Source organism: Polypterus senegalus, chromosome 1, assembly GCF_016835505.1.
Source record: "Polypterus senegalus isolate Bchr_013 chromosome 1, ASM1683550v1, whole genome shotgun sequence".
Taxonomy (NCBI): domain Eukaryota; kingdom Metazoa; phylum Chordata; class Cladistia; order Polypteriformes; family Polypteridae; genus Polypterus; species Polypterus senegalus.
In genome coordinates this window covers 206,935,632-206,963,401 of record NC_053154.1, presented here as the reverse complement: position 1 = coordinate 206,963,401, position 27,770 = coordinate 206,935,632, and the positions used below count along the sequence as shown (strand labels likewise).

Genomic DNA, 27,770 nt, shown 5'->3' with positions numbered 1-27,770 from the left:
TGTCACAGGATGGGGTGGTATAGAAAGTAGAAAACAGTACATTCAAACTAGCCCATTTTACAGTTGCTAATAAACCTAATATACAGGAAGAAAAACTGCACTACCCTGAGAAAAACTCATGCAATGAAAGAGAAAAAATAGCCATATTAAAATTTGTAAATGGGTTGCAGTTCAGACGCACTTTGCTTCAATGTACATTAGATGTATAATCATAAAAAAATGAAATCCTAAAAGAGAAAAAAGCAACATTATTTTTGTAAATAAAAGTTTTATTGCTTTTCATTTACTTATCACTCAGGTCACATAAGACATAATGCCTTTATAGTACAAAGCAGGACAGAACATAGAAGTATATCAAAAAATGAAACTTGTGCATTAGAGCTTGCTGGTGCACGTGGCAAATCTTCGTACTGACCTGCAGAAGTTTAAACATCAAAGAAAATACACACACCTCACTGGTTATTTGCACGTTCTAGATAACACTCTAAATCTTTGGACAAGGTGACTGTACATTTCTTTTCTTATTTCTGCACTCTGTACTAATGCTGACAGATTTACCCAGACTGTAAAAATACCATCTAAATTGGGTACATTACTAATATATGCTGCTTTTCAAAATTGTATTTTGGGCACTTTTTTGATATATGACATTATTAAAAAAAAAGGTAATTGATTTTGCCTTACAGTACATTTGAAGTTTCCTGAAGTGTCTGATACAAACCATTTGCTGTACAACGAAATTCAGCAGTGCTGACTTATATTTTTTAAAACAAAGCGCTTATGAAATTATTACAAAGAGTACTTGCAGGAGTCTTCAGGTATGGTCTCCAAAGGTCTCTCAGAGATTACCTTAAATGCACACCGTAACATTAGGCACAGCAGAACAATCCCTTTATCTCAAAAGTTAGTGGCTTGTTAAAATACCCCTTCACAGCTAACCCAAAGTAACTCTGCAACATTGAACTTGCATCTTTTATTTTCTTTTTCTGATTTTTAAATATACTGTAACAATAGCAGCTCCAAGTATGAAAACAAAGAAGAAAAACAGAAAAAAAGATTGAAATACAGTAAATAGTAAGGTTTTCCACTGAAGTAGTCAAACATCATGGGGTTACCTAAATTATTGCAAGTAATGTCTGGAATGATACTTGAAGCTAGTGGCAGAGCTAATGGCTGAAAGTGTACATTTCTATATTACTGATGGAACTGCATTATATCTCAGCAGATAACCGCAGAAGCAGTACTTGTCATTTTGTGAGAAACAGTAGCTCTTGGAAATCAATTCAAAACAAAACATAGAAAGTTTGCATTTTTATTCAAGGACAGAGAGTTTAGTAATTTCAATCACATACACATCCTTGTCAGCTTAAGAGTACTAAATAGAACTATATTGACAGATATTCCTAGTTTGTAAATATTACTTCACCTTAAGTCTGGATGGCTGCACTGTGTATAAGTGAAGGTTGGATTTACACCTATGAATGTTTATAATTTACAACAAAAATCAATTTTGAAACATAAACAAAAGGCCATGAAGTTTTACATTTGCTTTCTGTTTTATTTTTTGGGGGGCCTCAGGCCATGCACCAAAAGAAGTGAGACTGGCACTGACGAACAAACTTATCTAATCCATTGACACTTCATCTTAGCTCTGCAGATTGCCAATGTAGAGGAAACCTCAGGCAGCATGTCAAAAACATTGGTCTGAGGCTCCCAGGAACTCACTGACTCAGTTCAAAATGTCCTAGAATTTAAGGTTACAACTTAAAAAATAACACCAAGTAAAAAGTAATGTTTTTGTATAGCTAATATTTTTGTTACCACTATAGAATTCAAAGTAGCAGGAGTTATAATTAGACTATGAATATTGTAGCAGAAAGCATGTATAACTGCTGTTGTCAGCCTCAAAGCTTCAACACAAAAGTTCACCCACATCAGATTCAGTGTAAGCAAAAAAAAAAAACTATTTTATTTCAATTGTCCCAAACTGCTATACCTTCATATACCTTCATAAATGCATCCAAAACTCCACATACCTTAGTAATTCATAGCCGCCAACATCATATATTTCTCTTAATGACAGCTCATACTTTCTCTCCAGTCTCCTCCAGATCTACTACATGCCATTCCTTCTGTCCTAGACGTGTCAAGAAATATTATTTCTTTTGGTCTACAGGACATTTCAACTTACATTTCCAAAGCCTAAATCTTCTACTGCGTGTCAAGAATAAAAATGCAAACATTTTTTTCTACATGTATCTAACTCATTAGAATTAAGTTGATTTTCTCAGAGATTGACAGGCAGTGTACATTAATACTTTGGACCAATCGACTCTTAAATAAAATGTATTGGACAGAAGACCTTAACCCACTGATGCATTATGTTATGGAAAAAAAAAATTAGAAAAGAAATGGGTTTGTGTTTGTCATCTGACCAAAAGGCACATGCATGAAACATTTACTGTTGTTACAATCACTTCTGGAACTTATTGTAAGAGGAAAAAAAATAAAATTTTCTTTAAAATGGACAAAAATGTAATGTACTCTACTGTACATCTGTGTAGTTAGGACACAGTAAGCACTTGGAGTCAAGAAACTCCTATCCACTTTCCACTTCAATATTGGCACCCTGTAATGAGGTAATAAACAAGTTATGAGACTGGCTGCAATGCCAAGGAGAAATAAGCAAAGCTGAGTATTGAAAATTAGAACTGGGAATGATATCTGCCCTGTACAACAGGTATACACAAGACAAACATCTTAAGAAGCTGTTGCAGTCTTACACTGAACATTAAGTGTTAGGAAGTCTAAGACACATACAGGTATAACTATTTCCTCCAGTACTTGAGAATTGTGGCTGTTCTTGCTATTCTTGTTTTCATCATTATTAAAAGTATCTGAAGGTCAGGGAGTCATTCAAACTCATCATGATTGGTCCAAATCTTCGACAACTCCAATCAAGCACTACATTTTTTATTCCCTCTTATCTCCATTAGATTAGTGAACATTTTGAAGCCTTCTTCTCTGATGTATCCAGTTTCAGATCTCTGTTCACAGGAGCCTAATTAAAAACAAAAAACAAAGATGTGATGATTTTTGAAAAGCAGGTTACTTTCAAATAATATGAATATACATTTTCAATTCTCCCCAAAGATTTCATACCAGGTGTTAATTCAATATACACACATTTAAAGGAAGATTTGTTTTTAAATATTAAATTAAATGGTGGCAGTTGACAGTACTCTGTCAACATTTATATTTTCCCTTCAGTTATATCAGAATACATTCGTAGCAGATCATACAGTGACTGCGTTTTTGCACTTGTTAAAGAATGATGCATCATGAAAACAAATTAATTGGCTCTAAAAACCTGAATACAAATTGCAAAAGACTAATTGCTAAAAACCTGAATACAAACTGCAAAAGACTAATTGCAAACAAAATTTCAAATCATCCATCCATCTTCCAACCCACTATATCCTAACTACAGGGTCACGGGGGTCTGCTGGAGCCAATCCCAGCCAACAGAGGGCACAAGGCAGGAAACAAACCCCAGGCAAGGCGTCAGCCCACTGCAGGGGGCGCACACACACACCAAGCACACAGTAGGGACAATTTAGGATCGCCAATGCACCTAACCTGCATGTCTTTGGACTGTGGGAGGAAACCCATGCAGACACGGGGAGAACATGCAAACTCCACGCAAGGAGGACCTGGGAAGCAAACCTGGATCTCCTAACTGCAAGGCAATTTCAAATCATGTTAATGCTCAAATAATTTTATTTAAATAAGGGGTAAAAACATTGCAAAAAAAAAAAAAAAAAAATGAATTTAGTAAAATCAGGACTTCTTTCTGTAGCATAATGTCAAATATTCAGTACTGTGTCTCATTGATCAGGCAAATTAACATACATTTTACAGTATGTCTTTACAGATAAATATTGATAATGTATGTGGAAACATAGAAAAAAGGTAAATAGTGAATATTTTATTATTTCAGTAAACAGTGGATAACACACTTTGCTATCCTTCATTATATAACCTAGGATAATATTATGGATTAGGCTGACATGGCATAGTTTTTCAATACTGTATTGCCACATCAAATTGGCACTTCTTAGAAATCTTTTCTCTGTCAACAAAAATATGAATATTTCCAGGTATAATACACATTCAACACATTTAATTATTCTAAAGGTTTTCACATACCTTCTTCTCATTTTTTTGAAGAATGTCTCGTGCTAGTCCCAGAAAGGCCTAAAAAATAAATGTTTTTTTTAAACCAAATCAGGGTACATTACTTACTTTAAAAAACAACACATGATTTGTCTGTAGTGAAGGGACCAAATATTTGTATAATATATACAGCAACTGAATATCACTGTATTGTGAAGTCCTTTCCACAGGATCTGGTGAACATTCAAAATCAACTGTTTACTCAAATCTGATTTGAATTCATAGATTAAGTTCTGTAAAAGAACACTAACTGTGACTCTCAAATTCACTTTAAATAAGTGAGTTATCAATATTTTTCTGATAGAAATGTCAAAATTACTAAATAAAAGGATGAAACAATACTGTACCTCTTCAACATTTAAACTTGATTTGGCACTTGTTTCAAAAAAACGAATGCCATGATCCTTTGCGAGCTGTGAAAAACAGAGCAGAAAATGTTCACTTTTAATTTTTTATGAATATGTAAAATAAACTTTAATTTCTAATAACACGGCTAAGGTTCAAGTTATGTTTTATCTGGGAAAACCACCAATCCTTGCTATTTTGCATTGCCTTTTTCCTATCATATCTGAAAGGTGATTTTTTCAGCTAGAGCTTGCTTCCATTAGTTTGATTAAACTTAGTAGTACCTACAATAACATGTGTATACTTAAATCAGTAGTTTCATTCTTCACTAAATATTTAAAAAGTAAAACAATAATCTGCAACACGTAGCTTGAGAGTGCAATTTCAAAAATGATTACACCAAGACAGTGCTATGAAACAAAACCTAATAACTGAAAGCTTAAAAACTACATAGCTTAAAAACTTTACACATATACTATACATATTTACAAATCCAGCATTGTCATTATAAAAAGCTATGTACAAGCTATTATAAAAATGTTGAAGAAAATAAAAAGTAATTTTTACATTTATTAACTGAAATTGCAAATATAGCATATACAAAGTTAATTAACAATTGTGGAGGATGGCCGGCCGTTTATCCCGGCCAATACCCCCAAGCCGCCAGGTGGAGCCTGGTGGTTTTTATGCACAGCCCTGCTGGATGCCATGGGGGCCACAAGAGGGAGCTGCAGGGAGGACGGAGGACTTCTTGGTGCCCTATGACCCGGAAGTTCGTCATAGGAAGAGCGACAGGCTTCCGGGTTGAAGAGAACAGCTTTTACCTGACCTGGAAGTGATTGAGAATCACATGGACTGGGGATTGGGAACACTTCCGGGTCAGGAGATATAAAAGGACTGTGGGAGCTCCCAGACGGCGAGCTGAGCTGGGTGGAAGGATGGCAACGCGTCTGGGAGCTGGAGGATTGTTTATTGTGATTAGTATTTGTGATTTATGTATAGTGGTGGAGAGTGTGCTTTTTGCACTGCGGAGATTTAATAAAGTCAGAATTTGGACTTTTACCTGGTGTTTGGAGTCGTGGACAGGGGTTCAAGGGAGCGAGAGCGCCCCCTATCTACCACACAATAAATATCAATACAGACCTATATCATTACTCTAGTTTGTTGTGGCCTATGAAATAAAAGAGGCTAAGCACTGGCCCCTTCACCTCTTCTACTAAAGCAAAAGAAAATAAAACACAAAACAAAAATATCGCCTAGACAAATACAGTTAATACACTTTGAGCAAACTATTAGGAAAACCTGTATACCTGCTTATCCATCCATCCATTATCCAACCCGCTATATCCTAACTACAGGGTCATGGGGTTCTGCTGGAGCCAATCCCAGCCAACACAGGGCACAAGGCAGGAAACAAACCCCGGGCAGGGCGCAAGCCCACAGCAGCTGCTTATCCATGGAATTATCTAACCAGACAATCATGGCAGCAGCACAAGGCATAGAATCATGCAGGAGCTACAATTAATGTTCAAATCAAACAATAAAACGCAGATGGAAACGCCTTGTTGATGAGAGGGATCAGAGGAGAATAGCCAGACTAGTTTGAGCTGACTGAAAGACAGGGGAAAAAAGAATACATGAAAAATGAGTGCCAACTCCTGCTGAAGCTTAACCACCACTTCACTGAGTGAAGAACAAGCAAGTTTTAACCAAACATGCACAGACACAGACAGTCATGGTAGAGTGAGACCTCTTGTATGTGCAAATGCTGCCTTGTTTTACTATTATTTTCTATCAGCTGTGCTATTTGGAGGGCAAGTGAATATGCAGTATTATACTGTCAGTGTACAGTATATCTTGTCACTGTAAGTAGTTTGCACTGTTCAAACATATATGTTACCTACTGTGGGTATTGGCTTCAAAAGTTTTGTTGTGAGATTTGGAACTTTGTGTTATTTGTGCATCTTTATTTTGTAAAGATTTATTTTTACTCATTTTTTATTTTATTATTTGGAAATAGCAGAATTTGCACATTATTTTATATTTTTGTCTGTCTTATTACATTTCTAAAAAATAAATCATTTATTATGATCAAACAATTACTCAGTACTCGAGTAGTCTTTTCACCAAATACTTTTTTACTCTTAATTGAGTAATTTTTTGGATGACTACTTTTTACTTCTACTTGAGTAATATTATTTTGTAGTAACGCTACTCTTACTTAAGTTCAATTTTTGGCTACTCTACCCACCTCTGGTGGTGATGTAATGGTGTGGGGGATGTTTTCTTGGCACACACTGGTCCCATTAAATCATCGCTTGAATTCCATGGTCTACCTGAATGCTGTTTCTGACCATGTGCATCCCTTCATATAAAGAATTTACCCATCTTTCAATATCTACTTCCAGCATGATAATGCACCATGCCACAAAGCAGAAGTCATCTCAAACTGGTTTTACAAACATGACAATGAGTTCAGTGTTCTTCAGCAGCCTTCCCAGTCAGCAAATCTAAATCCAACAGAACACTTGGGATGTGACAGAACAGAAGATTTAAAGCATTTACATGCACAAAGCGATTCTGCAAAAACTGCATGATACAATCATGTCAGCATGGACCAGAATTTCAACATCTTGTGGAATTAATGTCATGAAGAACTGAGGCTGTTTTAGCAACACAAAAGAGGTCCTACCTAGTATTAGTGTTAGTTCCTAATATTTTGCTCAGCAAGTGTATATATTCATTATTCTCAATTTCATAAACTCTGTCTTCAGCAAAGTCCTTCCCTACAGATGAAGCTGGTTGTAACAGTCTGAGAACAGCATTAATTTCCAGCCAACCTGGAAAAATATACGGGTGACCAGCAACAAACTTTGGCTACTGCTAAGGCCAACTGTACGTTATAGAAAATGCTCACTGTTTCATTGATAACCTGTTGCATTTATAGTTGGTCATTCCTGCTAGGCAACTCCTAGCCCATGCACCTCTATTTTCTATCCCTCAGTGTTGGTGTGGCGTCAGCCTTGGAATTGTGTCTAGGCACAAAGAACAGCTTCTGCTGCACTTCCACCAACTCAAACAATTGCTTTGGCCATACACTGAGGGCATGCAAGACAGTAAGCGCAAGCAAGACAGAGACCCGCCCGCCAACTCTAAGACCATGGGATACGCTCGACAGAGCCCCGCCCGCTAACTCTAACCCTCCTACTGTGTCATGGGATACGCACAACAGAGCCATGCATGCCAACTGTAACCGCCCTCCCGAGTTCAGCGTTGCTCTCGAGGCACGCAACAACTCACCAAACACAGCCTCAGTCGCCTTTGTCTGTGCAAAAGTCCACATGCACCTCTGAGCCACGTTGACTTTAAACCGCACCTAAGACCGAGAGCCACGATCACCAACTCACGGAGCCCTGCCCGCCAACTCTAACTAAGGGCAAGCAAGACAGAGAGCCCACGCAAGACAGAGAGCCATGTCCGCCAAAGCCTGCACACCAACTCTAACTAAGGGCAAGCAAGACAGAGAGCGCAAGCAAGACAGAGAACCCCGCCCACCAACTCTACGCACGCATTTAGTGTATAAATGGATATAATTGCATGTAAACGATTCTCCAAAATCTGTTATATGTAAATGACTAGCAAAATACCCGCGCTTTGCAGCGGAGAAGTAGTGTGTTAAAGAAATAATGAAAAAGACAAGGAAACATTTTGAAAATAACGTAACATGACTGTCAATGTAATTGTTTTGTCACGGTTATGAGTGTTTCTGTCATTTATATATATACTAGCAGAATACCCGCGCTTCACAGCGGAGAAGTAGTGTTTTAAAGAAGGTACGAAAAAGAAAAGGAAAAATTTTAAAAATAACGTAACATGATTGTTAATGTAATTGTTTTGTCATTGATATGAGTGTTGTTCTCATATCTATCTATCTATCTATGTTGTTCTCATATCTATCTATCTATCTATCTATATATATATATCTATATATATATATATATATATATATATATATATATATATATATATATATATATATATATATATATAGCAAATACCCGCTTGCAGCGAGAAGTAGTGTGTTAAAGAAGGACAGAGAAAGAAAAGGAAACATTCTGAAAATAACGTAACATGATTGTCAATGTAATTGTTTTGTCACTGTTATGAGTGTCGCTGTGATATATATATATAGCAAAATACCAGCCGTAGCGATGTCATGTGTTAAAGAAGTTATGAAAAGAAAAGGAAACATTTTAAAAATAATGTAACATGATTGTCAAAGTAATTGTTTTGTGTATTTGGCGGCAGCGTCACGAAGTTGTTTTCGTAGCTGCATCAGAAAATATACCACAACGTCTGACACGCCTCCTTTTTACTGTTTTCTCACAGCTTGGATTGCTGCTGTCATATATATATACACACACACATACACACATACATACATACATATATATATAATATACATATATATATACACATACATATCTTCATATCTACATATCTATATACATATCTACACACACAAATTATATATATGTGTGTATGTATGTATGTGTGTGTGTGTGTGTGTGTGTGTGTGTGTGTGTGTGTGTGTGTGTGTGTGTATATATATATATATATACACACATACATATACTTGTGTGTATGTTTGTATGTGTCTATATGTGTGTGTATAGCTTTGGTCACTGAGTGCAAGGGAAAAATAATGAAATATAGTCTATAAGTTATTAAACAGTAAAACATTAACGCTTTTAAGAAGTACAGGTACATTGAGCACTACTGGAGTGGTTGTGGGTAAACTACATTTTAAAGACTGTGTAACAAAACAGGTAAGTAACTAACAGCAGCTAAAATGTATATGGATCATCTCTCGGTAGTAGATCCCTTTTGAAAGGCGCTACACGACGGCTGTGGTATAGAAATTACATTTTCTATGTGAACGTTCAAATTTGTGCCTCTGGTAATGTGCCTTACCGCAAGTAAAGAAAATTATTTTGTGTCCTCTGCGTGTTAAGAGAGAAAGGCTTTGGTTTGGGATAAAAGGAAAAAGGTGTAAAGAAAGGAAAGTTGCCTTTTTCTTTTATATAGTATAGAGAGATGTGTTCGCTGACGTTATGATCGCCTTTTGGGGACAGTCGCGGTGGGTCTTGTGTAGACTGGTGAGACGTCCCCGCCATTAATCGGCTGTGATGGCACTGTGAGTCCTCCACTCGTATGCGTGTGTTCATAATCCGAGCTGAGGACCTGATAATCGATATCGTGCAAAAGAAAGTGTGAATCGCCTTAATATTATTTTGCCGTGGTGTAGAAAAGGGGTCCCGTGTTTGCACTTGTCTGGGCTATAGCTCAGGGGGCGGATGAAAAAAATTAAAAGTGCTCACTTTGACTTAAGGCAGAAGCGCAGTCAGCGCCTCAAAGGCCGGCACAGCTATGCACGCGCGCTGGCTGCTCAACTTTTGCTGGGCAGGGGACCCCTTTTGTACACACGCTCATGATATCCAAAGTCTCAGCTCTTTGGAGGTAATTCATATATTATATATATAGCAAAATACCCCCGCCTCGCAGCGGAGAAGTAGTGTGTTAAAGAAGTAATGAAAAAGAAAAGGAAACATTTTAATAATAACGTAACATGATTGACATTGTCATGAGTGTTGCTATCATATATATTCCTGCCTAAATAAGTCACCTCGCTCGCTCTTACTTTTTACCGCTCATTTAATCATGGCTAGTGGCGGAAAAATTATAAAATGGAAGGAGGATGGCTTTACCAAAACAATTATTGATGGCGAATCGATTATTCATAAAGCTTGAATTGGTGATCTGTTTTTCTGTGTTAACCTCATATTTTTTCATACTTCTTCTCAAACTAAGGTGGTGCGAGGGTAAAATGAATCGGGATGCGCTGATCAATGTAATCGTGTACCAGGAAATCATGCATTGACAAAGCTCCCTTTGCTTGTAATGCAAAGTGTGATTAAATGCATTATTTTTCAACGCTAGTATGGAGCACATGCATGAAGCTTCTCAGCTGTGCTTGTGCTAAGAAAATGAAAGATTTTAAAAATAGCGTAACACGATTGTCAATGTGACCTTTTGTAAGTAGTGCCTGGAGGATTCAGTGTGTTGAAACTCTAGAGACAGCGTGTGTATTAACTTGTGGATTTTTCTGTGAGTATTTGGTGGCAGTGTGACGAAGTTGCTTCGGATGACGGCGTTAGCCGCGGAGCTCAGCTCAGAGCGAAATGAGGTGGGAGGGGAGATGATGACGTGACTCCCCCACCCGCCTTAACTGTCAATCCCCCACAAACACAGTCTCGGAATTTGCATAAGCACACCCCTTCACCTACAATTTTAACTTAGTTACAAAGTGATCAAAACTCTCGTTTATATCCTGCGTCCTATCATTAAACTTGTATCCCGCATTACCTGTGGGCATGTGAAACGCCAGCAGTAGCCTGTCTATGAACTTAATTTAAAGTTTAGGTTTACACCTTGCTTTCTTTCCGAGGTAGCAGCACTCATGAATATGGTAGTATATGCCACTCGCTCGCTTCTTATTGTTTCGCTGCCTTCTCAATTATATAATGCATGTTTTCTTAAGCGCTTTTTGGAGGTCTTCCTGGTTTTCTACGCACTGCGTGACAGTCAGTTCACGTGATTACGTGGGAGGCGTGATAATGTCACACGAAACTCCGCCCCCCACGTCTTTGCAGCTCTACTCCATTACAGTTAATGGAGAAAAATACCTTCCAGTTATGACCATTAGGCGTAGAATTTCGAAATGAAACCTGTCCAACTTTTGTAAGTAAGCTGTAAGGAATGAGCCTGCCAAATTTCAGCCTTCTACCTACACGGGAAGTTGGAGAATTAGTGAGTCAGTGAGTGAGTGAGTGAGTGAGGGCTTTGCCTTTTATTAGTATAGATACAGTATATATATATATATACACACAAACACATATAAACATACATATATATAAACATATATACACATACATATATACACATACATCCACATATATATATATACATATCTACATATACACACATACATATATATATATATATATACACATACATATATACACATATATACATACATACATATCTACATATATACATATACACACACACACACACACACAAACATATATATACATACATATCTACATATCTACATATACACACACACACACATATATATCTACATATACACACACATACATATCTACATATACACACACACATACACACATATATATCTACATATACACACACACATACACATATATATATATATATATATATATATATATATATATATATATATATATATATATATATATATATATACATAAATAATAATTAAATGGGCAGGCTATTTCAGTATCAGTGCAATTCGCTGCTTGTTAAAACGGATGACTCCGCTCTTACGCAAGTCTGCGTGGATATTATGAACTATCGTTTCTGTTCAAGTTCTATTTAAATTTTAAATAGAAGGAATTTTTATTTAGTCGACAGAATATTATTCCTGAATAAATCAACTCAAACCTTAAATAACTTATAATATTTTGCTCTCCATAAAAATATATCCTGTCTAAATTATACAAGTTAGAAATAAAGTAAACGTTAAAAGAACAAACATTCAAATTTCTTTACTCTTATGTAATTTTATATAAAAATAAACTTAAATTTTAAATATCCCAAAAGATTTTGCTCTCCATAAAAATATATCCTGTCAAAATTATACAAATTCAAATATGAACATGGTGCATAACAAAACCTGGAAATATAAATAAAATTTGTTCTTTTCAGCAATAACAAATCAAATCATTCAGTTGTCTTTGCTCTTATGTCATTTTATCAGAGCTGGACGCCTGGCATCTTTTTTTGGCAACAAGTTCGTTTATGTTTGGTGTGAGGTTCTGTGTTGTGGAGATTCTCAGGATGGACTGCAGGTGCTCATCAGTGAGGCGACTCCTGTGTGCTGTTTTGTTAGTCTTCATGACTGAGAAGAGCTTCTCACACAGATATGTGGTACCAAACATGCACAAGGTTCGAGCCGCATGTAGACGGAGCTGGAGCATTTGTGCGGGAATGGAGTGAATAAACTGTGCAGGCCATGCAGTATCGTACTTTGCCTTCAGTGTGCCATTACACTGCAGCTCAATCACCTCCATCTGAATCTGCACAGGTGCAGTTTCCACATCGACGGCAAATGGGTTGCGAAACAACTCAAAATTCTTTTTTTGTTCTTCAAAGTCACCAAAGCGCCGTGCGAACTCAGTGCGCTCAGTTTATCAGCAAAGTGCGTATTTGGGAACACCGTTGTGCCGACTTGGTTCAACATTACTTGGCAACAGGGAAAGTGGGGCAAGTTGCACTGGTGCATTTGTGTCTCCCATAAAAGTAGCTTCACTTGAAATCACTTTGTGATTTTGCAGGTAAAAACGTCTGCTAAAGTGTCAGATTCTTCTTTAACTCTTCTGCTTTCTGTATCTTGTGCATTGCATTCAGGTCTTTCAGGTTATCTTGATGTTTTGTCTCTGTAATTACAGCCACAGTAGCTACACAAATGAGACACACGGGTTTACCGGCAATGTCAGTAAACATATACTCAGCCTCCCATCGGTTTTTAAAGGCTCTATGTTCAGAATCACCTTTTCTCTTTGGCATCGTGTGGGCTAGCTTCGCAATAACTTGCAGCATCATAAGCTAGACTTGATTAACGCGGTAAGTGTTCGGCAAGGCAGCTGAAGCGCTGCATTATGGGATCTGTAGTTTATTGTGTTACCAGCGCTTCATATCCCCGGCCATTAATAACAATAATACAGTATATAAAATGATCTCGCGGGCTGTAATATAATTACACGCGGGCGGATGTGGCCGTGGGCCTTGAGTTTGACACATATGGACTAAATAGAACTTGAAAAGAAATATTTTTTTGAATGTGATCGTGCAATTTAGATCGAGATGACGCGCACTACAGTACATCGAGCACGCGTGCTATTGTGGTTTTGCCTGTGTGCCTCAATAAGTTACCCTCCCCTTGCTCTTACTTTTTTACCGTTCATCTAATGAATACACTGAGTATGGCTTTACCAAAACAATCATTGATCGTGAATAAAGTATCCATTATTCATGAAGCTTCAATTGGTGATCTGCCTTTCTGCGTTAACCGCATATTTTTTCATACGTCTCAAACCAAGGGGATGCGAGGTAAAATGAATCGAGAAGCGCGCATACTTACTGCATCCCTCTCGAATCGAACCTCGGACGCCGGCGCTAAGGCTAAGCTCTACTATTAGCCACGGCGTGTGGTTTGTCTATTTGAGCGTAGCAGTGTAATTGGTTTTGTTCAGCACTCTTTGGAACTGTTGGTTTTTGTCTGCGCACTGCGTCAGTTCACGTGAGCTGCTGAATATGGTTTTATATGTCACTCGCTTGCTTCTAATTGTTTCGCTGCCTTCTTAATTATATAATGCATGTTTTCTTCAGCACTTTTTGTAGCTCTTCCTGGTTTTCTATGTAATGCGTGATTACGTGAGAGGCGTGATGATGTCACACGAAACTCCGCCCCCCACGGCTTTCGAGCTCAACTCCATTACAGTAAATGGGGAAAAATAGCTTCTAGTTATGACCATTATGTGTAGAATTTCGAAATGAAACCTGCCCAACTTTTGTAAGGAAGCTGTAAGGAATGAGCCTGCCAAATTTCAGCCTTCTACCTACACGGGAAGTTGGAGAATTAGTGATGAGTCAGTGAGTCGGTCAATGAGGGCTTTGCCTTTTATTAGTATAGATATTGTTTAAAACGTTATTGTTTTTTCATCAGAAAACCCGGTTTCCATGTCTTCCTGTATTAGTTTAAATGGCACTTTTACCACTCGCAATAGAGCGGACACGCTGACTTATCGTGTCGACTGGGCAAAACAGTGAATGCGGCGTCCATTTATATATGTCTATGTTTTCCGTAGCCTGCTACAGGAAGGTACTCTCTCGACCATTGGCATTGGTTTCACTCCTTGTTATTTTCGTTATGCTGCGACAGTGGTTTCCTAACCCTTTGTTATGCTGAATTCCTTTCTCACCGTTTTCCGTTCCTATTCTTACACTGCCGTATGCTACGGCGGGCTTCGGCTAGTACTCTTATAGTTCTCTCCTGACATGGGGCTTCTGAATGCTGGAATAACTTTATTTACACTGTTCTCTGAAGTCAATGGGTTACATCCATAACCCTCCCTCCCATGTCAGCTATATTTTAACTATGTCTGAACAAGTTAGCATGATTTATAGTATACAGTTTTCTTTCTAGTTACTAAAAATGAATAATGATTCAGGGCAATGCAAAAATATATTAAATATTTTATACTTTTATAATAGTTTATATTTTCTTTCTAAAATCTTTGAATACAATTAAAGGAATGAGATACAGTATATACTAATAAAATGGTGAACTTTTTTTTTATTGGATTAAGTGGTTTTATGAATGTTATGTTACCTTCTGTAAATAGAAAGTTTTATAGTTTCAGTTTTCATAGTGTAACCTGGGGAAATTTCAGCTGTTGATTTTCTAATCATTGCTTTAATTATAATACACTTGCTCTTCTAGCTAAAACAGTCTGCCTTTGAGGAACACTCCATGGTGTAAAATTTACTTTATACATTTTTGCATGGAAAAATTAATCTCACAGAGAAGTAGATAATTTTCAGTCATTTATCACATATTGGTGTTCAAAAGAAAGCAGATACTAGAAATAAGTAAAACAATACATGCTAAATGCAGAGAACTCTAATTCCCATTTGTACAAGATAAAATTATTTAAGGGTAAGTCCTCAATTAAAAGCTAGAAGCTGAACCTGTTTAACTGGTTGTCCTTAAAAACAGTAGCCATGGGAAAATTTCAGAATCAGCACTGAAAATGGCTGTCTCACCTGTAAGTCAAAGTCACTAAAAGTTATAAAAACCTTGGAAAAATATTTTATAATTCCTATTTATTATTGAAATAGGCATCACTTTTAGATCAGAAGAATGATTTTTGGATTAAACACAGGAGGTAACGAGTTAAAATGGAGGTAAGAATGCAGGCAACAAACTGCATAGACTTGCAGAACATGTTAAATTGGTTAGTCTTGAAAATACTTGTGGTACCCTAGAATCATCAAAATAATTACAGAACTCAGAGTTGGCCGGATAAGTGTCAGATAAAGATTAAAGTTCAGGAAATAACTGTAAAGGTTAATAAAGTCAATGTTAATTTATTTATAGAGCACATTTAAAACTACATCAGTGATGTTGTAGACAACGTGCTTTACAATAAATAATAACAATAAATAAAGTAAAATATGTTCTACTAGACTTATTTCTAGGACTGTAGGGTATGAGCTACAGTAATCCCTCGCTATATCGCGCTTCGACTTTCGCGGCTTCACTCTATCGCCGATTTTATATGTAAGCATAACTAAATATGTTCTGCGGACAATGGGTCTTTTTACTTCCTGCACATGCTTCCTCAGTTGGTTTGCCCAGTTGATTTCATACAAGGGACGCTATTGGCGGAGGGCTGAGAAGCTAACCAATCAGAGCAAGCAGTTAAGTTCCTGTGTGCTGAATGCGGTGTTAACCAGGAAGTCTAGTCTTGCTCATTCAGCATCAATGTGTTTCGCTGTGTAAAGAGTTAACTTTTGTGCTCTGTGGTGTTTATCTTTGTGCATAGTCAAGCCCTTCATTAAGGCTCCCAAACGATCTGCTCCTGCTACTGCTTCAGGGTCTGTGCCCAAACGCCAACAAAAGATGTTAACGAATGCCGAAAAGGTAAACGTTTTGGATTTGTTGAAGGAAGGCAAAAGCTACACCGCTGAAGGATGCATTACAGCATCATTGAGGCTACAATTCTATTTAAAAAGTAGGAAAGGAATATAAGATGTAAGGCCGCAGTGTCCTATTAACCAGGGTGCAAAACGAGTTGTAAGTGGATGTAATAAGGCAGTAGTCTGGATGGAATCTGCCTTAGGGATTTGGATTGAAGAAGAATAACGGCGGTTCTACACAGTTGCTTGAAGTGGCTCCTTTAGAAGGGCTGTAACGCTCTCCTTTGTTGTGCAGTAAATTTAAACTCATCATTATCGAACAAGTCAACGTGTCATTATTGGTAAGTAACCATAATTAATTTTCTGCTTACAGTACTTAGTACATGTACGTACGTTTAGTGTCACTGTACACACATTTACTGTATACAATTTTTCTTGAATTGTACGTATTTATTGCTGGTGGCCTGTCTATCGTAATGGCTGTAACATATGTGATATCGGAGACACTCGATATCTTTAAAATAATATTTAGGTTTTACTCTATATAAACAGTGTGTTTACATACATAATTTCAATGAATCCTACCTAATATCTAAGAGAATACAAAGGGATTATGCTGTATAACTGTGCAGGGAATATTTATAAACAGTGTGGGAGAGTTTATAAGGGCTTAAAATATATAAAAATAACCATACAAACATATGGTTTCTACTTCGCGGATTTTCACCTATCGCGGGGGGGTCTGGAACGCAACCCCCGCGATTGAGCAGGGATTACTGTATAAGGAAAGACTGAAGTGCTTAAAGCTTTTCAGTTTAAGCAATTAAAGATTAAGAACTGACTAGACAGAGGTGTTCAAAATTATGGGAATTACTTGGGTACACTGCTGCTGCAAACTTAAAATATGTTTTAAACAAGCACTTAGGAACAGAGATAAGAGATGGTTAATTGTAAAATTCTCAATAATTTTATAAAGTATTTTAAATTACTTACCTTTTCCCCTACCTCCTTTGAAACTTTTCTTCTGCTCTCAATATCACATTTATTCCCCAAAAGCATCTGATTTACACCCGCAGAGGCATTCTTTGGGGAAAAAAGCAAAACATAAATTATGTCACACACCACAGAATTGTTTAATATTTCTATATATAATTTGTTATAAAATTTCAAGAACTTATAATTACTTCTCTAAGCTCTGCTCTGAATGTGTTAAAAATAAAACATAGTTTACTTTAATTATTTTTTGTAAATAATATTTTATTTGTTCCATAAATATGCATTACAAAGGAAGTGTTATAGTACAGCAATCAAACATACATCCGAGTGAAATAAAATTAAGAGATTTGAAACTCTGTTCAATCAGAAACACAATCATACCCATATATCCCAAAAATAAGTCAGCTTATCAAGTGTTTCAGAGTAGGTCATAACTGGCTCAAAAATCTCAGAATGATGCAAATTTGGACCATCTCTTAGGAACAGAAGTAAAAGCATTTTATCAATTTTCCTAATTTAGGAAACTATTCCTAACTTCTCCAGCATTGACAGCTTGTGAGATGCCTTAACTCGCTAGGAGCTGCCAGACGTTGGTGTTCTGGCATAGATCAGCACACACATGCCAGGAAAGCCTGAAAGTTTTAGAAATTAACTCATAAAAAGAAACTGATGTGACAGAAATTTAATAATATTAGTAAAAATCATGCATGTCATGTGATTGCTCCATCTATAAGAAAACGCCAAGCATTGTCAGATGTCACATTCACTGCCTCTTACCCACTCATTTTTTTCTTTTAACTAGTCTCCTCTTCTGTGCATCCTTCAGACAACTTCACCTTTCTTGACACCACTGATGCAACTGACACACTATGCTCATCTAAACTATGTTTTGATGCCATCTGTCCTCTTTCTTCTAGAACTTCATGTGAAAAACCCTCCTGCCCATGACTATCTTAAGCTCTACACGGTCTACAAACCAAGCTTAGGACAGCTGAAAGGAAAAGGAGAAACTTAAAAGCCCAGGCTGACTTGGTTAAGCATCTCTCTCTTTTCTCTTCCTTTTATTCCACTACTACCAATGTTAAGGCAAGTTTTTCTCAAAACAGGATTAACAACATCTCTCCTCAGCCCTCAACCGCCTTGATTGTTGATGACTTTTTTTCAGGAAGAGAAGGGTGATGTTTCTCAGGGAAAAAGTGACTGTCATCAAAAGTCAGTTATCATCACTCTCTGGTTAGTCTGCTCCCACCTGAATACACCACAACATTCTCCTCTTTTTCCTCCCTTTCCACCACTGACATTTCCATCCACCTCTCTAATTGTTCCGCTTGCTGTCCACTTGACCCCATCCTCACACATGTACTCCTATTCTATCTTTGTCTCACACATTTCTGCAGTTACACACATTGTCAACTCAGTACTCATTCAGCACAGGGACTTTTCCTATGTTGTTTAAACAGGCCCTAATAACTGCTCTTTTCAAGCTGCCCACTCTTGACCCATCTTAAGTAAATAATTATAGAAGAATCTCTCCTCTGTAATTTTATCTAAAACATTCATTGAAACATGCTGTCTCTAACCAGGTCTTTTTCTTTCTTCAACAGAACAGGCTGCTAAGTCCTAATAGCTGAGTTTTAAGAACTCCACCATTCCACCAAAACGACCCTAATTACCATTGTCAACATGTTATAGCTGGCTAGAACTATCAATGTGTCATATATCCTCATCCTGTTAGATCTCATTTCTGCCTTCAACACGGTCAACAACCAGATCCTCCTTGCCACCCTCTCTGACCTTGGAATCACCTCAGGTGGTCTGAATCTTACTTTTTGGCCAGATCCTACCATGTGTCTTTATGTGGAAAGATGTCAAGGGTGCACCTGGCAAGCATGAGGGTGACCAAAGTATTGGCGCTGGGCCTTCTCCTGTTCTCTCTATACGCCTCCACACAGGATCCTATTATACAGTTCCATGGTTTCTCCTAGTCGTGCAATGTTGATACACAGCTATACCTGTTGTTTTTTAAAGAGGGTCATTTGGTATCAGCTAGAATCTCTGCTTGTCTCACTGATACTGCAACCTGAATGAAGGAACACCATCTCAAGCTCAACCTGGCAAAGACAGACCTTCCTGTCATCCCAGCTCTCCTGCCTGTTCAGCTTGGTTCATTATCACTAACATCTGTTCTTCAGGGACCATGCTGCTATGGTCTTTTGGTCTTCCAAGACCAGACCATATCTAACAGCTTCCAATTTGCAAGAGTACCAGGCATTTGTCAAAAGCCTGCTGCAGATGATTGAAAATAGAGCGGCACATTTGGTGTTTAATCAGCCAAAGGTGGGGACATATCACTCCTCTCTTCAGATAACTATGTGATAACTACTTGTGATAATCAATTTTGTAACCTATACCTGCAATACGAGTTTCTAAACTGTACCCCAGACTGATGTTACTCAATTATGTTAGCTGCTCTTGTAAGTCACTTTGGATAAAAGCATCTAGTAGGCAAAAAAATGTACTCTGGACTCTGGTAGTGACCTCTGTGTAATCCAATGTGACTTGCTCTGGCAGATACCCTGCAGAAGCACAAAACATGTAAACATTCAATGTGTTCATATGAGTATTAAGGAGTATGAGACTGTACTACTCCCTCGGAAATAGAACGGAACAAAATTCTAAAGTTTGAACTGCTGTGTCGGACTCTTCAAGAGGAATTTTCTATTCCCGCTGGTCTTGGCCACCTGCAAAGCACCTCTTTCTTTAGTAGAAAGAATGGGCTTGCTGCTGACAAGGTCAGTCAAGAAGCCAGCTTGAAAATTGGGGATGCTCATTCACCTGACTTCCTGGGACAGTTGGAGGTTCTTTGCAAAAGGTGCTTGTACTTTCAACCTCCTCAGAAAGGGATGCTGTTTCTGGCTCTGGGGAAGCATTGGATAGGGAGGGCGGCATTGCTGTTTCACAGAGTTCGCATGCTTGCAATGAGCCGCAGCAGCTTAGAGCTTAGAGTTTGCATTTGAGCACACACACATTGCAGAGAATTGTTAAAATGAAGAGTGGGAGGGTCCTAGTTTCAAAACTTTCTGATTGCAGGCTGATTGGGGACAGGCTGATTGAGCAGTTGGTAGTTCCGAGTGCTCAAAGAGAGATGGTATTGAAAATTGCTCACACACATGCCTTGGAGGGCCAACTCAGCATGGAGAAGACAAGGGATCGTATTTCGAAATGTTTTTATTGGCTGAATATAGGCAGAGATGTGGAGCAGTTTTGTAAGTCTTGCTCTGACTGTCAAATTGTTTCTACTCATACACCCGCTAGGGCTCCCCTTTCACCGATGCCTATTTTGGACGTCCCTTTCATAACAGTTGGATTAGACATTGTCGATCCACTTCCCAAAAGTAAGTATGGTAGTTTATTACCTTGCAGCCATTGATTTTGATCTTTACCATTGTCCCAGTTCTGCACACATCAACATGGATGTCCTCTTGGTCTGGCCGAGCCTGGTTGGGACTGTCGCTTAGTTCACACCAAAGCTGAGGTGGGGTGTGAGGTTCTATTACCCCATAATGGGTGCTTAACAACCCCCCAACGGTGCTGAAACTCTGTTTAAACATGCAGGGGTGGTTGCCCGAACTGCAAGTTTTCACGCTCACAAAGTAATGTGTCTATTGCCTGATGGTTGATGTGGGGAACATTTAAAACAAGCCAATGACCTGGCCTTGCTCTCTTTCTCTCTTTTCTCTTGTGCAGGATGGCTATCTGTTCTTTTAATCCGAGAAGGAAGCTAATGTTGGATGGCCTTCACCACCACTGCTTGTGTGCTGTGTGTGCTTAAGGGACAGCTCCCGTTTGAAAAATGCTTCAAAGATGTTCATGCCTTCCCAACAATAAAGGTGATTTTCTCTGGAACCTAGTCCCACTCCTGTCTTGTGCAAGTATGTGACCTACACATCACAATATAAAGAAAAAGTGGAAACAATACAGACAAGAATGATTGAATGGATGTGTGGAGTATCACAGAGTGAAAGCATGATGAAGATCAAGTTATGAGAAACCCTTGATGTGGAGCATATAGGTGCTGTAGTAGAAATGAATATGTGGAAGAAATGATAAGAGAAAAAGTGGGTAAAAAGATTTACCAACATGGAGGTGTAGGGGATGATTCCAAAGGGAAAGCAAAAGAAGATGTGAATGGAGATACTGTTAAATGATGTGAAAAGAGCCTATCCACTATTCCAGGGAATACACCCAGAAGGCAACATACTGCCTTAAGTTAGTCTAATGGTTTTGAGTACCCCGCTGTTATAAACTCTCTCTTTCTGGGGTTTGTTTACAGGTGACCTGTTGGGGTGTCAGAAATTTTAGAATTACAGTCTAGCTCTGCAAGGTGCTGACAATAGTCTGAACACTTCCAGTTGTGGGGCTGATGCTCCAGACAGTTTGCACAATTTACCTTGCACCTTTGTGTAACTGTGACCCAACTATCTCTCTCTCTCTGTCTGTCTGTCTGTCTGTCTGTCTCTCTGGTCTGGAGTTTCCTCCCACATCACCTTAGGGTTGCACACATTCTCCATAAAGAACACCTGGTCTAGCGCTGCCAGTTCTCTAGTACAATGCAGGTTAGCCACCTCCTCTGGTTCAGTGACCCTGAGCTTGGCCCTGAAGACAGAGCCTGGAAGGGAAACTGTCTCATTCATTAAAGGCACCCTCCAAAAATTCCAACATCAAACAGGACTGTACTGGTCTCATTTTTAAAATTTGGATTTGTATTACATAACTACTCATCCCTTATTATTAAATTTACATTATTTAACCTAAATTATTCAAATTAAAAAAGTAATATCAGGTTAAAGAACAATGGAAGTTATTTAACACTTGTTAGCCCCTTAAGCTCCTGCAATACTAACACCCTCATCCCCTCGAATGCCTGCTGTGTGCCTTTTTTAAAGTTAGTAAACTTTATTTTCCTCTGCATTCTTCCCTAACTGCTTTTATTACTTGCTTACATTCAAGCTCTGTACCTCTGGCTGCACAATTGAGACCCTTCATATTAATGAACACTTAACCTGTCACCTTCTTACTAGCCCTAACATTTCCCTGATATAAGTGCTAAGAATGTTTTTATCAAGTAAACCTTTTTTACATGCTAATTCTTTCTTGATAAGAAAATGTACTTGCCAAGTACTATTTGTCACTACACTGCTTATATTTGTACTTATTTATTTGCCAGTGTCTGCCACTGCTTGTCGTGTTCTAGTTCCCTCACTAGAATGAATGTTTACCAATCACAGAGCCCTGTGCATTTATGTATTTACTTTCAATCCCACCACCTACACGTTGCCAAAAGCTTTCTTCTTCTTCATTATTGGACACTTATGCCCTAGCTCTCTACGACTGCTAACACATTCTGGTATGACTGCTGCAGCATGTACTGTTCTATCTAAGTATTCTGTTTTTACCTAATCTCTACCTAAAAAGAAATTGCAATTACTCTTAGCTATCCTGACTACGGCACTGGTTATTTACTCACTGACTAGCTGGCTTCTGCGACTGCTTTCTCTGCTCTACACCCGACAAAATCTACAAGTACCTTGTTCAAACACTCAGCTATCTTTGCTTCTGTTCAAGTGAAAAAAAATACTTCCCACATCCTGACTCCTTAGTGGCAACCAAACTACATTTTTTTAAGAACAAAAGATATATTTTAATTAACTCTCACACAGAAATAATACATAACACTTTTTACACTTCACATGTAAAGATGACTTTAAGCACATCAGTCTCAGCTTCCTTCCAACATTCAGTCTTAGCTTCCATGGTCAGCAACAATATCTGATACACTGTCAACAATACTTGGTACACCTTTTTGAAGTGACAGAGAGAGAAAGAAGCTATGGGTTTAAAGCAGCGTTTGTTTTTACCAATTCGATACTTGTATTTCATCAACTAAGAAAGCCACAGCAAGGGAGCCAACATGAAGATTTTCCTTTAGAACAGTGTTGTCCAATTAGGTCAGCAGTGAATGTCCAAGAAAATTATTGGAAGTTGTAGAGCAGAGACCAGCTCTAACTTATAAGGCCAGACTTGTTTCCCTTAGTTGTAATAGCATGGCTCATTCATTCAAGATTAACATTTATTTGTTTGCTTTCTCAGCTTAGACAAACTGCATCAACATATAATTGAAATATAAGCATGTGTGTTTGGTTACGTTCATTAAATAATTAAAAATCTTTTGAACTTTTTTGGTAAATACCCATATAGTGCACTACTGTTATTAAAATTTCTTTCTTTTTGCATTTTTTCAGTGCTATTTGTTTATATAATACATGTATGGTTATTTTCTTAACTTTGCATCTACATTATTTGGAAAGTTAGTACTGTAGTTTACCAAAACTGGAAGAAAGCGTGTAACCTGTACTGTATAAGGTTTGGTTTTGGTTAACATCTAAACATCTCCATCTCAGGGCAGTTAAATATTACTAGATGCAAGCAGAAAAACCCAATTTTCACACAATAACATGATATGCTAATACCTAATTAAATTAAGACAAAGAGACTTAGAATTTGTTGCAGATCTTAACAAGAGAATCAAATGTCCACTTTCCAACAAATAAGAGGAAGAGCTCAAAGAGAAATTTTATGGCTCTGTAAACATAAACTGTTACTGCCCAGTATCTTGTTAGTTAAAAGAGAATCTCTGAAAAAAATGTTTGCTGAGATATAGTGCCAAAATTGGATTTCTCTTGATGATCACTTGACCAATAATGATGCCCAGCAAGATTAAATAGGTAACCTACAATGATGGAGGAAAAAAATACAATGGGATACCAAAGAGAGCTGTGTGCTTTGTTTCACAGAAACATGCCTAGCACATCAAAAATACACATGTGTACAAAAATATATATATCTATATCAAACTTCTGATTCAGCCAGCAAACATAATGGAAGTGGCATAAGATAAATAAGCAACAGTTTCTTGTGTGTGGATGAACAAGTCCCTTCCAAACTATATGTAGCTAACCTTGGAATATATCACACCTACAGTGGTGGTGTATGTTATGATACACTAGCTGTATACAGTGGTCCTAAATAATGTGAAAGCATCTTTTGTAAATATGCCACTAAAAGTTACCTTCAGCATAGTTTAGGATTGCAGACCTTAATAAGTTTTTTTATGTGGTATATTGCTCAGTACTGTATATTAAACAGACATTTTTATCTGCCAAAGGAAATACTGTAATGTCTTGGATCACTACTGTTTCACCATTAAAGCAAGGCTCCACTTCATGGAACACTGCTAGATCTGATCTGGATTTTACTATTTATTTCCTTGTATAAACAAAAAGAAAATAACACAAAATGCACACAATTGTACTTCTAGTCAATCAAAGCACAGAAGCAACTTACTGGCTGTATGAATACAGCATACTGCAAGATTTCTACACTCACTGTAGTGAATGTACTGTTCTACTGTATATTAAATACTATTTTGGCAACTGTGTGCCTACCGAAAAGATCTGGCTATGCATAATAAATACTTCAGGGCAGGTTTGATCTCATCAGAATGTCACTTGACTCACCAGGTGTGGCAATACTCTGGATCACTACAACACCCTAGTAAAAGACTTACCGTCACCCATTCAGGTCACCAATCAGTACTGCTGCTTCCAGCTTACAAACAGAAACTGAGGAGCCTGCAATGAAAGTGAACTAGGGCTGCACTAAAGTGGTAGAGGAAAAACTGTATGATTGTTTGATTCTGTAAGTTGAGATGTGTTTAGAAATTCCTTACAAGATCTGGATGAGTATACAATCATCATAAGTAAATTCCTCAAAAAATGTGCGAACTGTGTGCCTATGAAAGCAATCTTTTCATTTTCAAATAAGAAACTATAGATGTCTACTGATATCAGTAATTTACTGAAGTCTCACAATAATTTATTTCAAATTGATGGTATGAAACTAGAAAGTCTAGAAAAGCAGGTATCCATGAAACTAGGACATCACAAAGACAAAAGAGTTACAGTCCACTACAGAAGACACGTTGAAAAAAAAAATTAATGAAAAATGAGCTGCTTCAAACTCTTTGGGTTATAGACATGAAATGATCTACACACAAATGTGGCTAAACAGAACTACTTGCTTTTCTGTTTTTAATGGCTAACCTCTTTAATACTCTTCATCCAGTTCTGAATATTTTCAAAGGACTTTTCATCTGTAATGTCATAAACCAGAATAATACCCTGAAAAACAGTGAAAGAAGTTTTAATTAGTAGAATGGCTTAAGTAGTGAAAATAAGTCAGTATTTTCAAATAGTGCCTTTGATGGATCAATAAAAAGGAAAGCTCCAATCATGAACTTTTTTCAGATATTATCAAATGTAATGCTAAAAAAACACTAGGACATACCAAAAGAGGCACACCTGGTACAAGCTTTTTTCTAATTAAAGATGTTGATGCATCTTTCACAAAATATTTACATACAGTATGTAAATATATCTACATAAATATTAACTGGATACTTTTATATAAAATCACACTGGACAATTAGAATACATTATCCATGGAAATTAGAATCTATATGATTACACACATTTAATTATGCGATTCTGTACCTTATAAGACATTATTATTTTTAAAGTATATTGTAATCTCACCAATATGATTGAAACCCTGAAATATGTAACCACTCCACCAAGGTAAAATGACACCCTAACAGCTGATGCCAAAGACTGGGTGAAGGAATAGCAATAGGAAGGTGTGGTTGAAAAACAGACCAGACAAAACTTGCAAAATGTCAAGAGGTGCTAATCATTATCATAATGAATAAGGGGTATGGATGGACAGAAATTAATGAGAAATGGGCACGACTGAAGGGCAATCACACAAAGGTGGCAAAATGCCATTAGGTGTTGTCCATTAGCATAATGTCCTTGTACTCAGGAACAGTGGCTCTCTCTGAAGATAGAACATGGATATTTATTATCTTTAATTAAAGTCTAAACTGAAATCTGACAGCTTTGGGACTCTACGTGATTACCTGGCTTTGGATATTATTGGATTGGGATTTAATTCACTGACAACAGATGCCCTGTGCCAAAATTTTCTTATGGTATATTTTAAACATTTAACTAATGCAAAATAAAATTTGCAAGGTATCAGTTTTAATCAAAATCCATATTATTGGAAACATTAAACATTATAAAAGTAATTTCATCCATATTTTGTTTTATATTTACAAATAATGAACATCCACTACACCACATGTGTAGCATATTTGTTATACCTAACATGAAGTCATTTTGTAGTAATGAAAAGGAATAACAACATTTGAACAAAAAAGAATGAAAGAAATGTTAGTAATTGCTATTAGCTGTATGTGTTTTAAGAAGGTACCAAGACTTGAAAAAAATAAACACTGCTTTTAGAAACTCAAGTATGTACAATATGTAATGAAGCATGTACGGTTCTTTCAAATTAAATTCTTTTAATAGGACATTATAGAAAGATTAGGAAATGAACTAGCAGATTATTTTAAGGCCAACTGTGTTACCCAGCTTCGCCCTGAAAGTTTTGTAAGACAATGGGCCTCAGCTATAGTGCTGTCGGTTAATCGGTTGTATCCGAAGTACTGTGTAATTCAAGCTCTTCTGTATACAATATTACCAGTAGTAAGTTATTTACCAAGGGCTAATATTATTAGCAGGGAGTGTGGCATTTTGGTAAGACTTTGGACTTCAAACCCTGAGGTTGTGGGTTCCAATTCTGCTACTGTCACTGTGTGACTATGAGCAAATCACTTCACTTGCTTATGCTCCAATTCGAAGAGAAAAAAAGAAAATCACGTATGATAAAGGTATCAGTTAAAAAATAAGTAATATTATTATTAGGTCATTGACTGCTCACTCTTCAACATGATTTATAAAACTGAACATGAATAAATAATTCCTGCTTTTTCTAGTGACTTGGCTTTTGTTGATTGTTATTTCAAAATACAATTTTAAACGAAAACGCATTCTTTTGAATTGAAATGGGTAATCAGTAAGACTAATGTGAAATCTGAGTACATATTACTATTATTAAATGCTCAAGATTTTAATTTGTTTACATCATTCCCTCAAGTACGGTATTTTTTATTCTTTTACGTCAGTTGTATGTGGTCCCCCTTTAAAGTTTGCAGATACAAATGTATATGCAAACCAATCCTTGAAGTATATATTTTAAGTACTGGTGCCCTGTGCCACTGATGTATTAACATGGGGAATGTGGAGAAATAGCTTAAACCATCATGACACAACTTCTTTGCCTTCACCATTAGAAATTAAAGCGGCACAATCTAAGACAGACACTGGGGTATTGCGCTATTTAAGTAGCGTGATAAAAGATTG

At 37.2% G+C, this 27,770-nt stretch overlaps 1 protein-coding gene across 1 annotated transcript in view; it reads right to left on the bottom strand.

Moving 5' to 3' along the window:
- Positions 1–248: 248 nt before the first annotated feature.
- Positions 249–27,770, bottom strand: part of rab13 (RAB13, member RAS oncogene family) — an 89,905-nt gene continuing 62,383 nt past the window's right edge. Inside the window, exons 4-8 of the mRNA XM_039767921.1 lie at positions 25,548–25,625; positions 17,383–17,472; positions 4,584–4,649; positions 4,210–4,257; positions 249–3,061 (exon numbers count right to left, since the gene is read on the bottom strand). Of these exons, the coding sequence (XP_039623855.1) occupies positions 2,993–3,061; positions 4,210–4,257; positions 4,584–4,649; positions 17,383–17,472; positions 25,548–25,625 (351 nt within the window). The 3' untranslated portion in view covers positions 249–2,992. The remainder of the gene's footprint in view (positions 3,062–4,209; positions 4,258–4,583; positions 4,650–17,382; positions 17,473–25,547; positions 25,626–27,770) is intronic.